At 43.2% G+C, this 18088-nt stretch overlaps 1 protein-coding gene across 1 annotated transcript; it reads left to right on the top strand.

The window, feature by feature from the left end:
- The first annotated feature begins 3204 nt into the window (after positions 1-3204).
- gabrr2b (gamma-aminobutyric acid type A receptor subunit rho2b) lies at positions 3205-17472 on the top strand. The gene is made up of 7 exons (XM_066676570.1): positions 3205-3270; positions 8168-8391; positions 10108-10190; positions 10576-10716; positions 12609-12761; positions 14437-14645; positions 15044-17472. The coding sequence occupies exons 1-7, from the start codon at positions 3268-3270 to the stop codon at positions 15350-15352; spliced, it is 1122 nt and encodes a 373-aa protein (XP_066532667.1). The 5' UTR covers positions 3205-3267; the 3' UTR covers positions 15353-17472.
- Positions 17473-18088: the final 616 nt, after the last annotated feature.

The raw sequence follows: 18088 nt of genomic DNA, 5'->3' as shown, positions 1-18088 counted from the left end.
AATCTCTGTTGGTAGGGCCATGTTACCTTAACACTTTGAGCTCTCTTTCCCAACAAGAATTGAGACCACATACCCTTAGGCAAAAAGAAGGGAAAGGGCAAGGGAGTCTTATTCTTATTCTTAGGAGTCTTAGCCTTATTCTACCTTGTTTGTATTCATTGACCTATATAGTAATGGCTAGCAGTATTTGTTCACACCACAGTCAACAATGCCTACAGGACATATTTTGGTAAAAAAAAAAATAATGCCGAATGAAGCTTTTAAAAGGAAAAAGCTGAAGTATGCAGACTTAGCAGTTGAGCTGATGGAGTGCAGATGGCAGGTACATGTAAGGCCAGTGGAAATAAGGGTTAAGGGAGTTATAGTAAAGTCACATCCACATGCCACATCCCTGCTTGTGCAGTTCAGCATCAGGGGCTGACAACTAAGGGCAGCTGTGTAGGAGCTATCAGAGACAGCTGAAAGGTTTAGTCAGTGGTTGTGGATGAGGAGACACTGAGTAGTTGGGGAAATGTGTCACAGGTATGAGGTATGATGACAAGACAGGTGAGTTGGTGCTATATTACGTAATTATTAAAGTTCGTAATTACATAAAGTTTACAATGAACTGGTGGCACTGAGCATGCATTAACGGTGCCAGTGGGGCTAGTTACAGTCTTAGTCACCAGGGAGGCCAGTATGGATTTACGGTTGTTGATGGTAAAGGATAGGACTGTAAACCTGGCTTGGAGTGGGGTGGGTCTGGAAGGCCTCATTTTTGAGACGTCCGGGTGGTGCCGTAGGCTTAAATCAACAAAACATTGACGAGGGGAGTTGCCTACCTGATGACCCGTGTGAAGAGCAAGTGATGCAATGGCCCATATTGTGATAGTCATGTTGTTTTGGTCAGAGCATCTCTATGGGTTGTTCCTAGTGTGCAGTGGTCAGTACCTGCCAAAAATGATCCAAGGGAGGAAAAACAGGTGAACGGGCCACAGGGTTATGAGCACCCGAGGCTATTTAAAACACCCAAACCAGTGAAACTTCTGGTGCTAGAGCAGAACTTTCTAGAATCAAACACTCTTCTTCTTAATGTGACCTAATGAGTGTTTTAAAACGCTGACCCCCCCACAGCTGGTGGGCTGGAAAATCATGTAAATGTAATTAGCACATATACTCCCTTGTTGATATCTCACAGCTGATCAAAGCCTACAGATACAGAGTCTAATGAGAGTGAGACAGTCTCCTCAGTAGCCGTTACAAAGGCCTCGGAGCAATCGGCCTCAGCATCGGCCATCTGTAACACCATGAAAAATCACTGGAGTTTGAGGCCATGTCTTTGATCTGCTCTTCTGTTAAGATCCAAGAAATTGATCTCAGTAGAGACGTCCAAAACTGGGAGGAGTACTCTCCCATTAACATAAGTATCATGGGTTATAGGGTTATAGGGTTAATATAAGTTATTCAGTACTATGCAAAATATCATGACCCCACCTCTTCTCACCACTTTCAGTCAACATGGCTGTGGTTTACAAACGTATTTCCAGTCTAAAACACTAAGGATTATAGACGAATTGGAACCCCTAACAAACATGCAAGAGCTGTAAGGGACCGCTTGCGGCGTGGTCATCCCACCACCAGAGAGAGACCACATTCCAGGCTACCTAGTCATCAGCCAAAGTGAGAACAGCTGGTGCTGATCCTTTATAAGGGCTCCACCTGTCCTTTCCCAATGCAGAGTCTTGAGTTTTCTTTGGATCTCTCTTCAGAAGAAGTCTTCTGCGTTTCCTTTTTTTTTTGTTTTTTCTAAACCTTTGGGTGAAGTTACCCATGATCTTTCCTTTCTGTTCTCCAAAGAGTCTGGGGAGTGTTTTGCTGTTGGGGATTTTTCTCCCACTGATTTCTGCCTATTTTCTCTGTCCAAAAAAAAAAACATTTACCTGGAGTTTTCATTTTCACCTCTCTCTCTATTGTTATTTTCCCGACTTTCTGAGCTCTCATCTCTTTACTCATTTTTACTCTGCTATTAGATGCGTCTCCCTGGTGGTATGATGTATTTGTCAGCTGATTGTTGCAGTTACTCTGCTTGTGGGTGTTCAAATCCCATTTTAAGCACTATTTTCCGGTTTCCTTTTTATGTTCTTTATGTTCTTTTGACTGTTTCCCAGTTGTGTCAGCACCTTTCCCTTTTAAGCTCCTTTTTGATTTCGTTCTTAGACTTTTTATATATATATATATATATATATAATTGTTTGGGAGTTCTGCCTCCTCTTCCAGGATTAAAATCTCCCCCAGTCACAACCACGACTACCTCCTTCATAGTACAGTGGTACGCACTCTGCCCTTTCCCTCAAGCAGCCTTGGTTCAAATCCCTCCATTTGCAAAACAACCCTCTCTGCTTTTGAGTCCTCCTGGTCCATCCTGTCCATATCTGTCCATCCCAGGACAGATATCCAGAGTTTCCCCCCCTTACAAGACTCCACTCTATCTTTTAAACTGTTCATCCTCCTTCCAAATGTCAGAAGACAATACAATGATGTGGGTCTGAAAGAATGTGGAGCTGTCTAGAAGCCCTTGCTGCCTAAAAGGAAATAGACACAAAATATCTGAGCAAATTAAACCAAATTTCTGCTGCACTGAGGACAATAGATTGTCCCAGACCTCAGCATCACTGAGAAGACAAAAGATGGACACTAAATACTTGGATTCTGATCTCACCTGTACCTGAAAGCCATTTTGAATGGATTTTAATGGAGAGAAGGGTGGTTCCCTGGACCTTGAAGACCTGGGAAACTCAAAAGAGGGAATCAGTATCAAGGGGAATTCCACTTCTGGAGATAAAGGTCAGTCTTGCCTTTAAGTGAGGTGACTACTTGCACTCTGCAGAAGCCAAAACACCATGTTAATTAGTTCTGCAGGGTGTGAGTCACACTGTTCCTTCCGGTTGGTTTTCAGTTATGCAGGGTGCCAGGCATTCCCTCGCTTAAGGGCAAGGCATCCCTGTTCCTCCAGAAGGGAGTTTCTCCTCAATAAGCTGTCCCCACTTAGTTGAGTCAAGTTTCCAAGAATGGTCTGGGGTCTGGAGCTGTGGTAGCACAAGGAGACCAAAGATTTGCTTGTTTTTAACGATACCGTAAGCCACAAATAGTACAATAAATGATGTGATGCATTAGGATTATTGTAGAGCAACCTGTAAACAATACCTTTTTCTTTTGTCTTCAGGTCCAGCAGTCCCCGTGGGGGTAGATGTCCAAGTGGAGAGCTTGGACAGTATCTCAGAAGTGGACATGGTGAGATGATAACACAAACATGTCATTATATATAAATGTCCTGCAATCATATATAAAATGTCCTGCAAATTGTAGGTCATCACTGACCTCAGAAAATGGCCACTCCATACCCTACTACATGTCATCGTCCATAAGGCTACACCACAGAGTCTTCAAAACACTGATGATGACGAACACTGGAAGTGTGCGCTGGGCCGTGCACATCACATCAGACGGAGGGAGAACCGGCAGCTGCATGTGCAGCACAAACAACATCAGCCACGGCTCACTGAGCTTCAGCACCACCACTAAATCAAGCCCATGCCCTTTGGTCTCATTTAGGTCTGTGTTTGTGTGAGACATGGAGGCGATAAGACAAAGACGTGTCCAGGGACCTCTCTCAGTGACGTGTGCTAACGTTTTGGCACCATGTCCATGTCTTGTTGAACACATCTGTGCAGATTTTAAAGCACAGTCATGCTGACATCCTGGGGGAGAAAAAATAAACAGACGCTACGGCCAAATGTTTGTGGACGTCTCATCCAAAATTCATTCTGAAATCCTGAGGATGAATTGGAGTTTTTCTTTTTTTTTTGCCGGAGCAACAGTTTCAAATCTTCTGTGAAGCTCGATGTTGGAATATTGGATTGAGCACCGTTCCTCTGCTTCACAGCTCAAAACTGGGTTGTTCACCTCTAGCTGAGCTTCCTGAGACTTTAACCCCATTCAGGGTCATGGTGCGTCCAAAGCCTACCTGGAATCATTGGGCACAAGGCAGGAACACACCCTGGAGGGGGCGCCAGTCTTTCAGGGGTGTGCAGGGTGTGAGCCACACTGTTCCTTCCGGTTGGTTTCAGTTCTGCAGGGTGCTAGGCATTCCCTCGCTTAAGGGCAAGGCATCCCTGTTCCTCCAAAAGGGAGTTTCTCCTCAATAAGGTGTTCCCACCTAGCCGTCTTGGTTTTTGAGGGCTTTAACCCTCTGTTGTCTGAGGGCTTTGCCCTCTGGGGTCTCAGGAATTTACCCCTTGGGGGTATAAAGTCTTTAACTCCCTGGGGTTTAGGAGCTTTACCCCTCTGTGTGGTCTGAGGAAGTTAACACAAACTGGGGTCTCTCTAATGCGACTGAATTCTTTCCTCACGAGGCGTGTCCACAAGTCTTTTGACGTATATATGAACGGATGTTCACTCTCCTGACTGTTAAACAATGAGGAGTATGACTGTGGAGCATTAAAGCTAACACTCTGATCCGGGCCACGTGCTGGTAGCATGGTAATTAAATTAAAATGGCCTTCTGTTCTTGTCCCGCAAATTGAACTCAAAACTGTCATCATGGTGTTGTGTAAGCTTCCATGTGGGAGGACAACCAAGGATTATGTTTCATTTGGATCAGGGCTGTGTTATTTATTTATTTATTTATTTATTTATTTATTTATTTACACACTCATTTATCTACTTTTTTGGGGGGTTGGGGGACACCGCAATATTAAAGCAGACAGCATGAATAACTTCTGCCGGTTGTTGCAGCAGCTGTGGGATGAGCCTTAAATAGGGGTCCGTGTACGCTGCAGGCCCAGCCAAGTTTACCCCAGCTCAGCAGCTGCACGCATGTGTGTTCAGCCCTGGGAGCTCCTGGGTTTTATTGTATTGGTGCTAGTGTTTATGAGCGGTCATGGAGATTGCTGTTATGTAACACAGTAAGGAGGGAGCAGCGGAGGACCACCGAGGTGGGGGCTGAAAAGAGTGTATTCTGTGAGGTTTTGCCCAGTGACAGAGCGAGGAATCAACCAATCGGAAGGCCTCCCTTGCCCTGGCGGGGACACATTCTGTGATCTAATCGTGCCAACAGATGGTGATACTGCAGTTTTTTGGGATACAGTATCTGTCCGTGGCGTAAATCTGAGGTGCGGAGGAAAGTATTAAACAGCTTTGTTTTGGGCAATTGATGGCAAATGGGGATTTCAGGATTTGGACTTTATTTAAGAGTTCTGTGCCAAAATGTCCCCTTTGGATATTAGTTAAAAATTAGTACAACTGTTAGATATGAAAATGACTAAATATATTTTTCAATGCCACTGTTAGACATATATTTTATACTTAAGAAAAACTGGACTATGTCTGTCCGTCATTTATTTCACACAGACCAACTTCAAACCCCTAACATTGAATATATACCAGTTTCTGGAAAACAAAACAGTGCTGTGTATAAATACATTCATTATCTGTAACTCTTATCCAGTTCAGGGTCGCGGTGGGTCCAGAGCCTACCTGGAATCATTGGGCGCAAGGCAGGAACACACCCTGAAGGGGGCGCCAGTCTTTCACAGGGCAACACACACACTCACACATTCACTCACACATACACACCTATGGACAACGTGTGTTTTTGGACTGTGGGAGGAAACCAGAGCACCCGGAGGAAACCCACACAGACACAGAGAGAACACACCACACTCCTCACAGACAGTCACCCGGAGGAAACCCACGCAGACACAGGGAGAACACACCACACTCCTCACAGACAGTCACCCAGAGGAAACCCACGCAGACACAGGGAGAACACACCACACTCCTCACAGACAGTCACCCGGAGGAAACCCACACAGACACAGAGAGAACACACCACACTCCTCACAGACAGTCACCCGGAGGAAACCCACGCAGACACAGGGAGAACACACCACACTCCTCACAGACAGTCACCCGGAGGAAACCCACGCAGACACAGGGAGAACACACCACACTCCTCACAGACAGTCACCCAGAGGAAACCCACGCAGACACAGGGAGAACACACCACACTCCTCACAGACAGTCACCCAGAGGAAACCCACGCAGACACAGGGAGAACACACCACACTCCTCACAGACAGTCACCCGGAGCGGGACTCGAACCCACAACCTCCCGGTCCCTGGAGCTGTGTGACTGCGACAGCACTGTCCTGCCCCATATAAATATATGAAAAGGAAAATCAGGAATGTGATAAAACTAAAGGGAGCACAGGAGCCACTTTTACAAAAGTTTCATAAACACTTTAAAAGGTCTGAAATGTTCCCTACACAGCTTTATACTTCATTTTAAGTCACAATGTCTTTACTAATTATTACTTTTTAAATGACATTTACTGAACATCTTGGATGGAGTCACATGACTGTGAACTAACAATAATTAATGAACAGAAGTATGAAAATAACATATATATATATTCCATGTTCCTTTTTTGGACTGTTTTAGAGTTCTTGTAACTTCATGGTGAACTGAGTCTGGACTCTTATGGGTTAAGGGGCTGACCTTGGGACATCTCTGGATCCCTTTTTGGTTCAAGGCAGTTTTATATCCAGAGGCCACTGTCTGTGGATCCTCAGTCATAATCGTAATGTAATCTCAGGGCTTCTTTGAAGGGTTTGACCATCAACATCACTTTTTTAATACTTTATTAGAGGAGGGATGTTTTGTTTTGTTTTCATTTTTGAAGAATCTACACTTCCATGTTTTCCCTATTCACTATCTGCTTTTCTGTCAGCGATAACACTGACTCATCTGTGGAGCAGGAAAATCATCGTGTTAGACTTTGAGTATGCCTGACTAGAACAGAAATACACTGAAAAACAAAAACACTCTCCAAGTCTCAAGACAAGAACTCAGCTACTTTTAAGACACTTTAAAGGAACACTCTAAGATTTGGTGTTTGTGCTCCAGGGCTCACTCTATAGTTGCCGAGTGTATTTTACATTTACAGCACACTCTTGAAACCAAGGGGAGTGGGGCTGGTTTCCTAACCTCCTCCAGTGTTACATAATGCAGTTTCTGCAGTGCTGAGCCCAGAGTAGCAACGGCAGAGACTCTATGGGCATGATGACTCTTAGCCCCACTTTTCTCAGTGATATTCACATTATTGAATTATGTGCAGCCAAAGGACCTCCTAATTCATATGTAAATGGTAAGTCCACGGAAAATATCATAAATTAAATCTTAAATTTAGTGGTCAATTGGAAATAACAAAAACTGACCCCTACTTTCCCCTTGTAGTCTGTTTACACAAAAATCAGTGTTCAATTTTAGGTGAAACATGCTTTATTTAGGTACCGCAGAGCAACGCAGTGAATTCTGGACTTGCCTATAAAGTAACTCTGTAACTATGGGGAACTGCAGTTTTCTCTGGTTTGTTTACATTCAGAAGCTCTGTGTCTTTTGAGGTATGTTTGAGCGACTGTTGTTTGTATTTTTTGAAGTTTTTATTCACTGTTTAAATTACCACAGAAACTCATTTGTAACTGGAGTTGTTTAGTTTTGTAGCACTTTTGTAGCAGGTTTACTTTCATGCAGTTGGGGGCCTCCCAAATTTGTAGTCAGTTCCAACCTAAATAATCAGAAAGAGCCAAAAAGAGGTCAATCCTATGGAGCAGGAATAAAGCAATATCCTCGTCTCTTTTCATGCTTTTTAAAGTTTGGAGGGCTTTCTGCCATTTTTGGGCAGATAGGGTTTAGCCCCAGATGTGGATGTTGAGGGAGAAGAAAGTGCTGTTTCACTTCCCTGTCCTCATTTTTTCTGCCAGTCTGGGGGCTTAAATTGGCAGCTTTCTGGTCCCAAGCCCCACCCATTTTTACATCTGATTGGCCCATGGTGAAGAACATTCTGACCTCATAACTTCTGGACACAAAAACATCTTTTAATTGTATACATGTCCACTGTACCGGCTTTTGGCAGTTAGGCCACGCCCATTTGTGTCCATTATAAGACATGTTTCAGCATAGACTGCTGTTTGAATGAGAGTCAATGCCTAGCAGCCAATCAGAAGAGAGATAATTGACATATATCAGTCTTAAAGGGACAGTAACACAAACTGATTGGAACAGGCCATGTAATAATGAGTGTTTGGTGCACAGTTCTTCGTACATTCACTTTTGTTCCTTTCTCAGGACTTCACCATGACTCTGTACCTGAGACACTACTGGAAGGACGAGCGACTGTCTTTCCCCAGCACCACCAACAAGAGCATGACCTTCGATGGGCGTCTGGTGAAGAAGATCTGGGTTCCTGATGTGTTCTTCGTCCACTCTAAACGCTCCTTCATCCACGACACCACCACCGACAACATCATGCTCCGGGTTTACCCTGATGGACATGTTCTGTACAGTCTCAGGTGAGAAGATGCACAAATCTGAAGCCAGGAAGGAAACTAGGTGTGGTGTTAGTGGCTTCCGTTACAGTGAATTTAATTATAATAACAATACATGATAGTGTTTTTCAAAAACCCAAGTGTTACAGAGGTCCAAACATACACAAATATAAGCACATCAGTTTAAAGAGTACAAAACAACACAGGAAATAGAGAAGCCCAGGGAGAGCAGGAATAGCTAATGCTAAAGTGGTCTATGTATGGAGACAACAGTGGCAATAAAAGTGGAAGTTCTCCATCTGCAAGGCGTATAGATAAAACAGGCTTTCCCAGTCCACCCGCACCACACACAGCAGGGTTGGAAGCAGGCAGGCAGCCAGCCCGGAGCAGAGCCCAGCAGTGCCAATGAAAGCAGCATGACAGAGCGTCTTGGTGTTAGCAGGCAGCCACCCCACGTGCAGAGCCAAGTAGCAGCAGTGAAAGCAGGCACCCTCACATTCGGCATGCCAGGGAAAGTAGCTGCAGTGGACGCAAACAGGCAGAGCTCCAACATCTCAACTGAGAGTCTCTAAACTACACAGAAAAGACTGTACTAAAGTAAACAAGCACAGCTAAGACATGGGGAGAAGGGACAGTTTTAAAGAGTGTATATTATACACCTTTCCCACAAGTAAACACTTTATATTCTGGGTTCTTTATAAAATATCGGTGATATGTTTTGGTCAAAATACCACAAGGACCATCCATTGCTGACGTACTGCACTATAGAAAAGCATGAAATGAAATGGGGCTCTTTGGAGTGGCTGCACACGAGCATGAGGTCATTAGACCATGCCCAAAAAGAAGTGTTGGGTATTTTCGCTACATGAAACATCTTTCCAGTGGGACTGTTAGTGGTCTTTTGGGGCCTATTGCTTTATCTGGTGAAGTACTCTCTCATGGCTCAGTGCTTTGTGGAGCAACCCCATCATCTTATAGAGTGAGAATCACTCTGAACCCTCTTTGTATTCTCTGAGAGTTATCGTTGTCCACACAACACAGACATATAGAGTGTTTAAAGTTGTACCATCAGAATGTGGAGATGGAGTGGCATTGGAAAACCCAATCTGGTCGAGCACACGGTTCTGAAATTCACATTTTAAAAGCTGTCCACTGATCACGACACTTTAAAATCGCCCTAACCCTGATGTTAAAGAATGAAGTGTAGAATGTCAACGTTTTTGAAGGTAAGAGCTCTTTAATGTTGAGATAACAACTGCTATTGTAGCAGGTGAATCATTCTCAGTGCTGAAGTGACACTCACGTGGTGGTGGTGTATTAGTGTGTGCTGGGCTGGTGCGAGTGGATCAGACATAGCAGAGCTCTTGTAGATGTAACGTCAGAGACAGTAGCTCATCAGTGGACACTGCCCACAGGAAGTTGGTGGTCTATCCTCAGTCCAGCAGTGATACTAAGGGCTTTAAAAACTCCAGCAGCACTGCTGTGTCTCATCCACCCGTACCAGCACAACACACAATAACACCACCACCACATGAGTGTCACTGCAGCACTGATAATTACCCACCACCCAAATCATACCTGCTCTGTGGTCTTGCCTTGAAGGTCCTGACCACTGAAGAGCAGGGTGAAAGCGTGCTAACAAAGTATGCAGAGCAATATGTGGACTGTAATTCTGTAATTGTAGAACTACAAAGTGCAACTTACACTGTTTACCACTGTGTGTTTTTTACTGTTGTCCAGGGTGACAGTAACGGCTGCTTGCAACATGGACTTCAGCCGCTTCCCTCTGGACTCTCAGACTTGCACACTAGAGCTGGAGAGCTGTAAGTACCTAGTCTTTGGATAAACCAGTTTATGCTCCATAGAGTGGGTCACCCACATGGGTGTGGCCATGCTTGAAATACTAAGTCCAGGCACATCTAGGCAATGGTCATCAGCAGAATAAGAAAAATCATCGGAGTATATTGTTTTTTATTCCTGTTTCCACTGGGGATAATTACCATAACTTTATGTCCGTTTTATCTGAGCTGTTATTGATTTCACCTCAAGTACTCACTGTATACTATTTCTATTTTTGTACTGTGAGATTCATATATAAGCAATATAATTCTAATTCTATATTAGCTTATGGAACCTTAACCAGTCTGAGAAGCACATATCTCAGTCTGAGACTGGTCCAAACAGTGGATTATTGCTCTCTGTGTGCAGACGCCTACACGGACGAGGATCTAATGCTGTACTGGAAGAGTGGAGATGAGTCTCTGAGTACGGACGACAGGATATCTCTCTCTCAGTTCCTCATTCAGAAATTCCACACCACCTCCAGAATGGCCTTCTACAGCAGCACTGGTAGTGCTTCATACAATCTAAATACATTTCACATGTCAGTAGATGGTGTGTCCTGGGCCTGTCTGGAATCAAGGGGCGCAAGGCAGGAACAAACCCTGGACAGGGCACCAGTCACAGGGTGTGAACCATTCATCCAGTCACTCATGCATTCACACTTGTGAGCGATGTCTCACCGCGAGTCCCAGTACCCAGAGATCCTGGCCTTAATAATGCGAAGGAGTAGTATAGTTCAGAAAAGGTCAATTAGTCTTAGACCCACTAGCATAGTTATCAGCATCATCCCAGTAGTAGCCAGGTGACTAACCAAACAAGAACTTGCAGAAGAAGCAAGCAGAAAAAACTGTAGAACAATCTGCAGAAGGACAGTAGAGGAAGCTGTAGAAAGGTCTTCAGAAGAACATCAGAAGAAACAGCAGAGGGATCAGTCATAAAATCTGTAGAAAAAAAGTAGAGATAGAAGAGGAATCAGTAGAAGAACAGAAGAGGAATCAGTAGAAGAACAGAAATCTGTAGAAGAATAGAAGAGGAATCAGTAGAAGAACAGAAGAGGAATCAGTAGAAGAACAGAAATCTGTAGAAGAATAGAAGAGGAATCCGTAGAAGAAATGAAGGGGAGTCTGTAGAAGAACAGAAGAGGAATCTGTAGAAGAACAGAAATATGTAGAAGAACAATAGAGGAATATGTAGAGTCTAGAAGAACAGAAGAGGAATCAGTAGAAGAACAGAAGAGGACTCTGTGGAAGAGACAGAAGAAGAATCTGTGGAAGAACAGAAGAAGAACAATAGAGGAATATGAAGAGTCTAGAAGAACAGAAGAGGACTCTGTGGAAGAGACAGAAGAGGACTCTCTGGAAGAACAGAAGAACAATAGAGGAATATGTAGAGTCTGTAGAATAAGAGTAGAACAAGTGTAGAGGAACCTGTAGAAGAATGTGTTTAAGTGCTGACTGTGTAAGTGTCAGAAAAGATCTTGTGATGATATAAAGTTAGATTTTGTCAGTTCGGTTAAATGCTCTTGCCTTTATTTACTCTGACACCTCTGCTCTTGCCAGGATTGACACTGAATGGTTCTGGCAGCACTTGGGGCTTCACTTTACAACCCCCTTTTTATCTGTGAGAAGAAAGGCATGAAAAAGTAATGCTAGCAGTATTCCTTCGCTTTTTTCGCTAGCAGCTATTTGCTGTGTTTGAAGAGGTTTTGCTCATGGCCTTAAAATTCTTTTTTTTTTCTTTTTAAATCCAGATCTGGAAATTTTGGACAGCTGGTAGATTGTATTTCCCCAAATAATACCTTGTGTTTGTTTAGAAATGGCATGAATCAGGCATCTGCTTCTGTTCCTGTCACACCATGCTGATTTCCCAAAGGGGCAGGTGGTGTAGATGCTGCAAAGCTCCAGGGTCCTGGGGTTGTGGGTTCAAACCCAAACTCGGGTCTCTGCCTGTGAACAGTTTTGTGTATTGTCCCGGCATCTGTGTGGGTTTCATCCAAGTGTATAACACGGGAATAAATAAATGTAGAGATATAAAAACCCAAATAAATTAAAGTAGAAATCTGAAAATATGTGCAAGGCTTTTAATGAGTTATTAACTTTTTCATGAAAAAAGGTGTGTATGTATTTGTGTTATTTTTTGTATATTACATTAATTATTTGTGCATTTATTTATTTATATTTATGCCATATTTCATCCTCCATAGTTCATTGGCAAACATCATTCCATGCTTTCAAATGGTGGCTATGTAGCTTTTTCCCAAATCAGGCACCAGCTTCAGGTCTGTTAGATTGTATTAATCTTCATAACAGTGAATTAGCCCCAAATATGTGAAATATGGTTTACATTCTTCATTTGAAAAGCTCTGTAACCCCTCTCTTGGGTCTGTTCCTCTCCTCCAGGTTGGTACAATCGTCTGTACATCAACTTCACCCTTCGGCGGCACATCTTCTTCTTCCTGCTGCAGACCTACTTTCCGGCCACTCTGATGGTCATGCTCTCCTGGGTGTCCTTCTGGATTGACCGGCGTGCCGTCCCCGCCAGGGTTTCCTTAGGTAAGGGGCGCTGAGGTCCGGGTCACACTCAGAACCCTGGGGCCAACCAGCAACTTTTAAAATGTGCAGTCACTAACATAGAACAGATCCTTATTGAATCCATGGTAACGGAACTTCAAAGTCACTCATTAATCTGGGAAGTTCACTTATTTCGGTTTGTTCTCCATGTTTTAATCAACCCTTCTCATCAAAGCGTTGGAGATGTAGCTGATGAAATCACCAGCTGGCTGTGGTCAACTTAGAAAGTCATAGCATATAGAAAAACACAGAGTCAGGAATGAATGGTCTGTTTTGATTAAAGCTTTTTATACAGCCTGAGAATGTGCTGTCCATATCTGCCCCAACCTGACTCCCGGTGCAGTTTTGAATCCATACCTGAACCAAACCCATTATAATCAGTCATCTGCATGGTGATGAACAAGCTGAAGAATGGGCTCTATACCAACAGTTCGACCCTTAGGAGTGTACTGGTTCTGGGTGCCGTTAGCACCTCCAGATTCCTCAGAGGGACTCCTGAGATTGTGCAAAATATTGTGCATATTTGAATCACTTATTCACATGGCATTCTGTGTGTAATGGGGTGTTGCCACACTGCAGGCTGTAGTTTTGACCCTAATCCAACCCACCTGTGTCTGGAGGCTCTCTTCTGTTTGAATGAGCTGACCCAGGTGCTTCTGTGTAGCTCTATCACAACAGTCGGCGCTTCCTTGGCCCTGTAGGAGATAGATTGCTTAAACTTGCCCTAATATAACTCAAGTCTTGCAACTTGCAAACTGCACAGAGTGCGAAAACTATCATAAACTTCTGGTGCAATAAAAAAAAAAAAAAAAACTGAGCAGCGCTGTGTGATTTATTCATATCAATAAATTAATTCAAGCATGTGTATAACTGATAATATCTTGCTCACCATCTGTACATTATTTGGCCGGCAAATTGCAAACAAGATTATGGATACATGCAGCCAAAGTGTGTTTTCTCAGGCCAGTTGCTTGGCACGATCTCCAGGACTGGGTGAGGAGCTCTGCAATGCTGGAGTACAGCTGTTGCTGCGTGAGATAAGGATGCCCCACTGGACACTTCCTCCTGGAGGAATACCAGGCATGGAAGAAGGGCCGAGGGTGGACCGGGAGGGATTGTATCTTCCAGCTGGTCTGAAAATGCCTGGGGACCACCCTATGAAGCACTAGAGGAAGCTACAGGGGGACGTGCCTGGGCTTCTTTGTTATTTATGTTGCTACCAGAAGTGAAGAGATGAGATGAAACATTTGGCAGCAATACAATATTTCATTCACCCCAATTGCTCTATTTTGGTAGCAACCTGAACTCACTGACCAATCACTCTTGTCTCTGCCATTTGAATTGCAACAGCCATGGTGGCTGAACTTCACTGCACAGTTTAACACACTTGGAGGAGAACACTGACTGTCCAATGCTGTAATATTACCTAACAGACACCCACCAGAGATAGCATTGCGCTGACTGGGAGGGTGGGCCATCCTACAACCTACACAAATGGCAAATGATTATTCAGTGGCTTGTCCTGGACACATTCTTAAAAACGTCTTGTTGCAGCCAGGGTAAAGTTTTAGTTTGATTAGATTTAGATTACTGAATCATATGTAGTACTTACAGAGCAATAATCCTTAAACCTTAATGCAGCTTCTTGTATTTTCAGGCATCACCACGGTGCTGACCATGTCCACCATCATCACAGGGGTCAATGCCTCCATGCCCAGAGTGTCCTACATCAAAGCAGTGGATATCTACTTGTGGGTCAGCTTCGTCTTTGTCTTTCTCTCCGTCCTGGAATATGCAGCTGTGAATTACCTGACCACAGTAAAGGACGGTAAAGAGCGGAAACTCAGGGAGAAGACGAGAGAACAGGTAACTGCTGTATGCTTATAGTCCAGATATCTTTTGAGCTGCAGTGTATCAGTCTACAAATTTCATGTTCAATACCAAGTTTGGACTAAAAGGGTAGGAAGTACCTAAGAATGAATGTAACTCAACCAATATCATTAGAATGAGCTGGAGTAAAGTTTGTTACACATAACTAATCATTAAACATCATTCCTGACGCTCTTGTGGCTGAATGCAGTCAAATCCTCACAGCAATGTTATTGCATATGATGTAAAACCACCTCAGAAGATTCTAATCTGTTACTCTACACTTGGTTGCAGTTATCACATTGTGTATGTTCTGTGTCGATGTTTCTAAGTTCATGAAGCACAGTGGTCAGCTTTCTTAATTGATCAAGACATTGTTTGTCTTTGTTTTGCAGTCTATACCCTGCACCTGTGGCATGTCCCACGGCAGAACTATGATGCTGGATGGGACGTACAGCGAGGCTGACAGCAACAGTTTGGCAGGGTACACCCGTGCCCCTATGTCCACCGAGGAGCCTCCTGAGAAACAAGAGCGCATGGTAGTCCACCTGTCCCTGGACAACGAGTCCACAGGGACGAAAAAGAAAGGCCTGCGGGGATTCCGCATCATCCAGAACACTCATGCCATTGACACATACTCTCGCATGATCTTCCCTGGGGCCTACATCTTCTTCAACCTCATCTACTGGTCTGTGTACTGCTGAACATCCTCGCAGCAGGGAGTACAATTCTAGGGACTGCATTGATATGCCAAACATCATCGGAAAGCTCAAGACGCTTGCAGGAGAACACTAACTGCCCAATGTTAGTGGATGGATGTTCGTATTGTGCAGTAAATCAGGTCATCTCAGTACAACTGGAATGCCTCTTGCTATAGATAATAGTGGAGTTTAAAAGACACTTGTGCTTTTGGTGTAAATGAACAAAGATACAGATCCAAGAAAGACTCAGCTGGAAGTATAATTGGGCTCGAAAATATGGATGTACTGGAAGTCATATCTGGGGAAACATTATGAAACCTTTGACAAGGCAATAAAAGGTTTCAGATTTCAGTGCCCGGGCCCCTTAACATCATGGCACAAAGTCTGATTGGCGCTACCACAAGAGACTTGCTGAAAGCTCAAATCTCCCCAGCCGGTTTTGCTTTGTGTTGGAGGGCATGCACCACTGAGTGGGATTTAAATCGAATTTTTCCCGGCTTGGCTCACTCTTCTCCTTACATCTGAATTCCTGGCTGTGCTGACGTCATGGATGAGCCGTATGTGTTTGGATTCTGATTTGTGAACTGTGCTTTCTGCATATTTAAAGCTGGTCTTGCAACTAAAAACTAGCTGTTACAGCTGACTCTGGCATTCCAAAACCCACTCTAAATCACACAGGTCAAAACACAGGGGAGCAATACATTTACTGCTGTTCAAAAATACCAGCATTTAATGCATGCGGCAAGGCAAGTTAGTTTAAGGTTCGGCTTATGAAAGTCCAAATTAGGCTTGGGTCAGTTACACAATTTACAGCACATTCACTGTTTTACAAATGCCTCCTGTAAACGTCATGTCACTTGCCACTTTATAAGCTCCCCCTACCTTACAGGTACTTATGTGTACAGACAGTAACTGTCATCCAAGTATAGCTCTGATGTTAGTCTTCCTGGACCAGGTGTGATGTGATAACAAGAAAATATGTCTTGGGATTTCTTACTATTGCAAAATCCAGCACTAACAAGGATATCTCCCATTCAAATATACCCTGTACTTTTCAACAATCCAAGAAAGCACGCGGTTGCAGAAAATGAATGAACAAATGAATGCAGACACTAGTTTGTAAAATACCCAGCAAGCCATTGCAACAATGTTTTCCTTTGCAAGATGTTAAATTAATTGTACTGCCTGCAATGTATTTACACAACAGAGGTGTTTGGTGTAGTGCAATGAGTAACAACACTATCCTCCCAAGTGGAAAACCTGGGTTTGAAGCCCCACTTAGGTAAGCACAACTTGCTATACTAATAAAGAGTCCCTGGGAAAGACTCCTAACAATTACTCTGGGTAGAATTGTGGTGTAAATGCCAGACTTTTCAGCCAATTAAAGTTACATAATTCAGTTTTTTTAACAACAGGCTTGTAATACATTGCACAGCGTTGACAGTTTCCCTTTAGTTTGAGCCCTACTTTCACCAGGATAGAATGGTTAGAAATTGTATTCTCTGTCAGTACCCACCCACATTTAGTCCCAGGTTACATCTTAATTGACCACTGACAAAGAGCTTCAACAAATAGGTAACAGTCTCAAACTGTACACAAGGAAGGCTGGGTTTTCTAATAAAGTGACCAGTGAAAGTATCTTCTTACCTATGTTTAATCTATCTGTCTTCATATGACCATCTTACCTCATAAGAAGCAAATCTCATCTCAGAATATGGGCTGATCACTGGTCTATTAATAATTTACTTTTATTTTTTTGACAAGCCCATTGTGGCTAATGTAAGTGTAATGGTTAGTTGTTTGGAAGTAATGTTTACGTGAGACCTGTCAGCTAGGGCCATGTTTTCTCACCCTGGTGACATTTTATTTGGAACATGTTTTTGTAAATCTTTTCGTGAGCCTTCTCAGATTTGCCTACATGACTTGTTACCTGTGTAATAAACCTCACCCATATCTGCTCATAGCCTGACACAAAATCTGGAATTTAACTCTTTCAGCATCACTTGCTGTAGCTATACACGAGCGAATTAATGCAGATGTTTTGAATTTGTGGACAGCCCTCACTTTTACATGACATATACAATGTATCAAATCCTCAAGATAACATATTAAAATGGAATACAAATGGGAAATTAAAAGTATTATCTTTGCTTTGTTATGGCTGTCCATTGCATTCATTTATACCTTTCTTTCTTTCTTTCTTTCTTAATTGTCTGTTGGTATTATGCCACCTAACTCTTCCAGCAGGTTTGAAGACAGGGACGCTGTTCCAAATCCAGATTGTTTGTTGTGAAGACTGCCTGTGTACAGCTTTTATGATAATTGACCACATTTTTCCAAAATAAAAACTTTCTGGAATCTCTTATGCTACGATGATAAAGTTTCACTGGTACCACTCTACTCACCACCTAGAATCACTTAGAATAGCAACCAACTAGCAACAACCTGAAACCACTTAGCAACCACCTGAAATACTTTGCTAACAATCTCATGGATTACCATCACAACTACCTAGAGACACCTTAGCTATATCGTAGCAACCACTTAGCCACACCTTAGCAAACAACCCCTGAAATACCACAGCAACTACCTTAGCAACCACCTGGAACATTTTAGAAACCACCTGAAATATCACAGAGATGGCTAGGGCAGCAACCTAGAATGTCTTAGTAACTACCTGAAATAACCACCCCAGTATCCACCATAAATACCATATCAACCACCAGGAAAGGCATTAGC

Source organism: Hoplias malabaricus, chromosome 7 (genome assembly GCF_029633855.1).
Source record: "Hoplias malabaricus isolate fHopMal1 chromosome 7, fHopMal1.hap1, whole genome shotgun sequence".
Taxonomy (NCBI): Eukaryota; Metazoa; Chordata; class Actinopteri; order Characiformes; family Erythrinidae; genus Hoplias; species Hoplias malabaricus.
This window is presented reverse-complemented; position numbering and strand designations above follow the sequence as displayed.

Excerpts from the sequence above, each read along its gene's own strand:
- gabrr2b (XM_066676570.1), top strand. Across the intron at positions 8,392-10,107 it reads CATGTTCTGTACAGTCTCAG|GGTGACAGTAACGGCTGCTT; the intron begins GTGAGAAGATGC and ends ACTGTTGTCCAG. Across the intron at positions 10,717-12,608 it reads GGCCTTCTACAGCAGCACTG|GTTGGTACAATCGTCTGTAC; the intron begins GTAGTGCTTCAT and ends CCTCTCCTCCAG.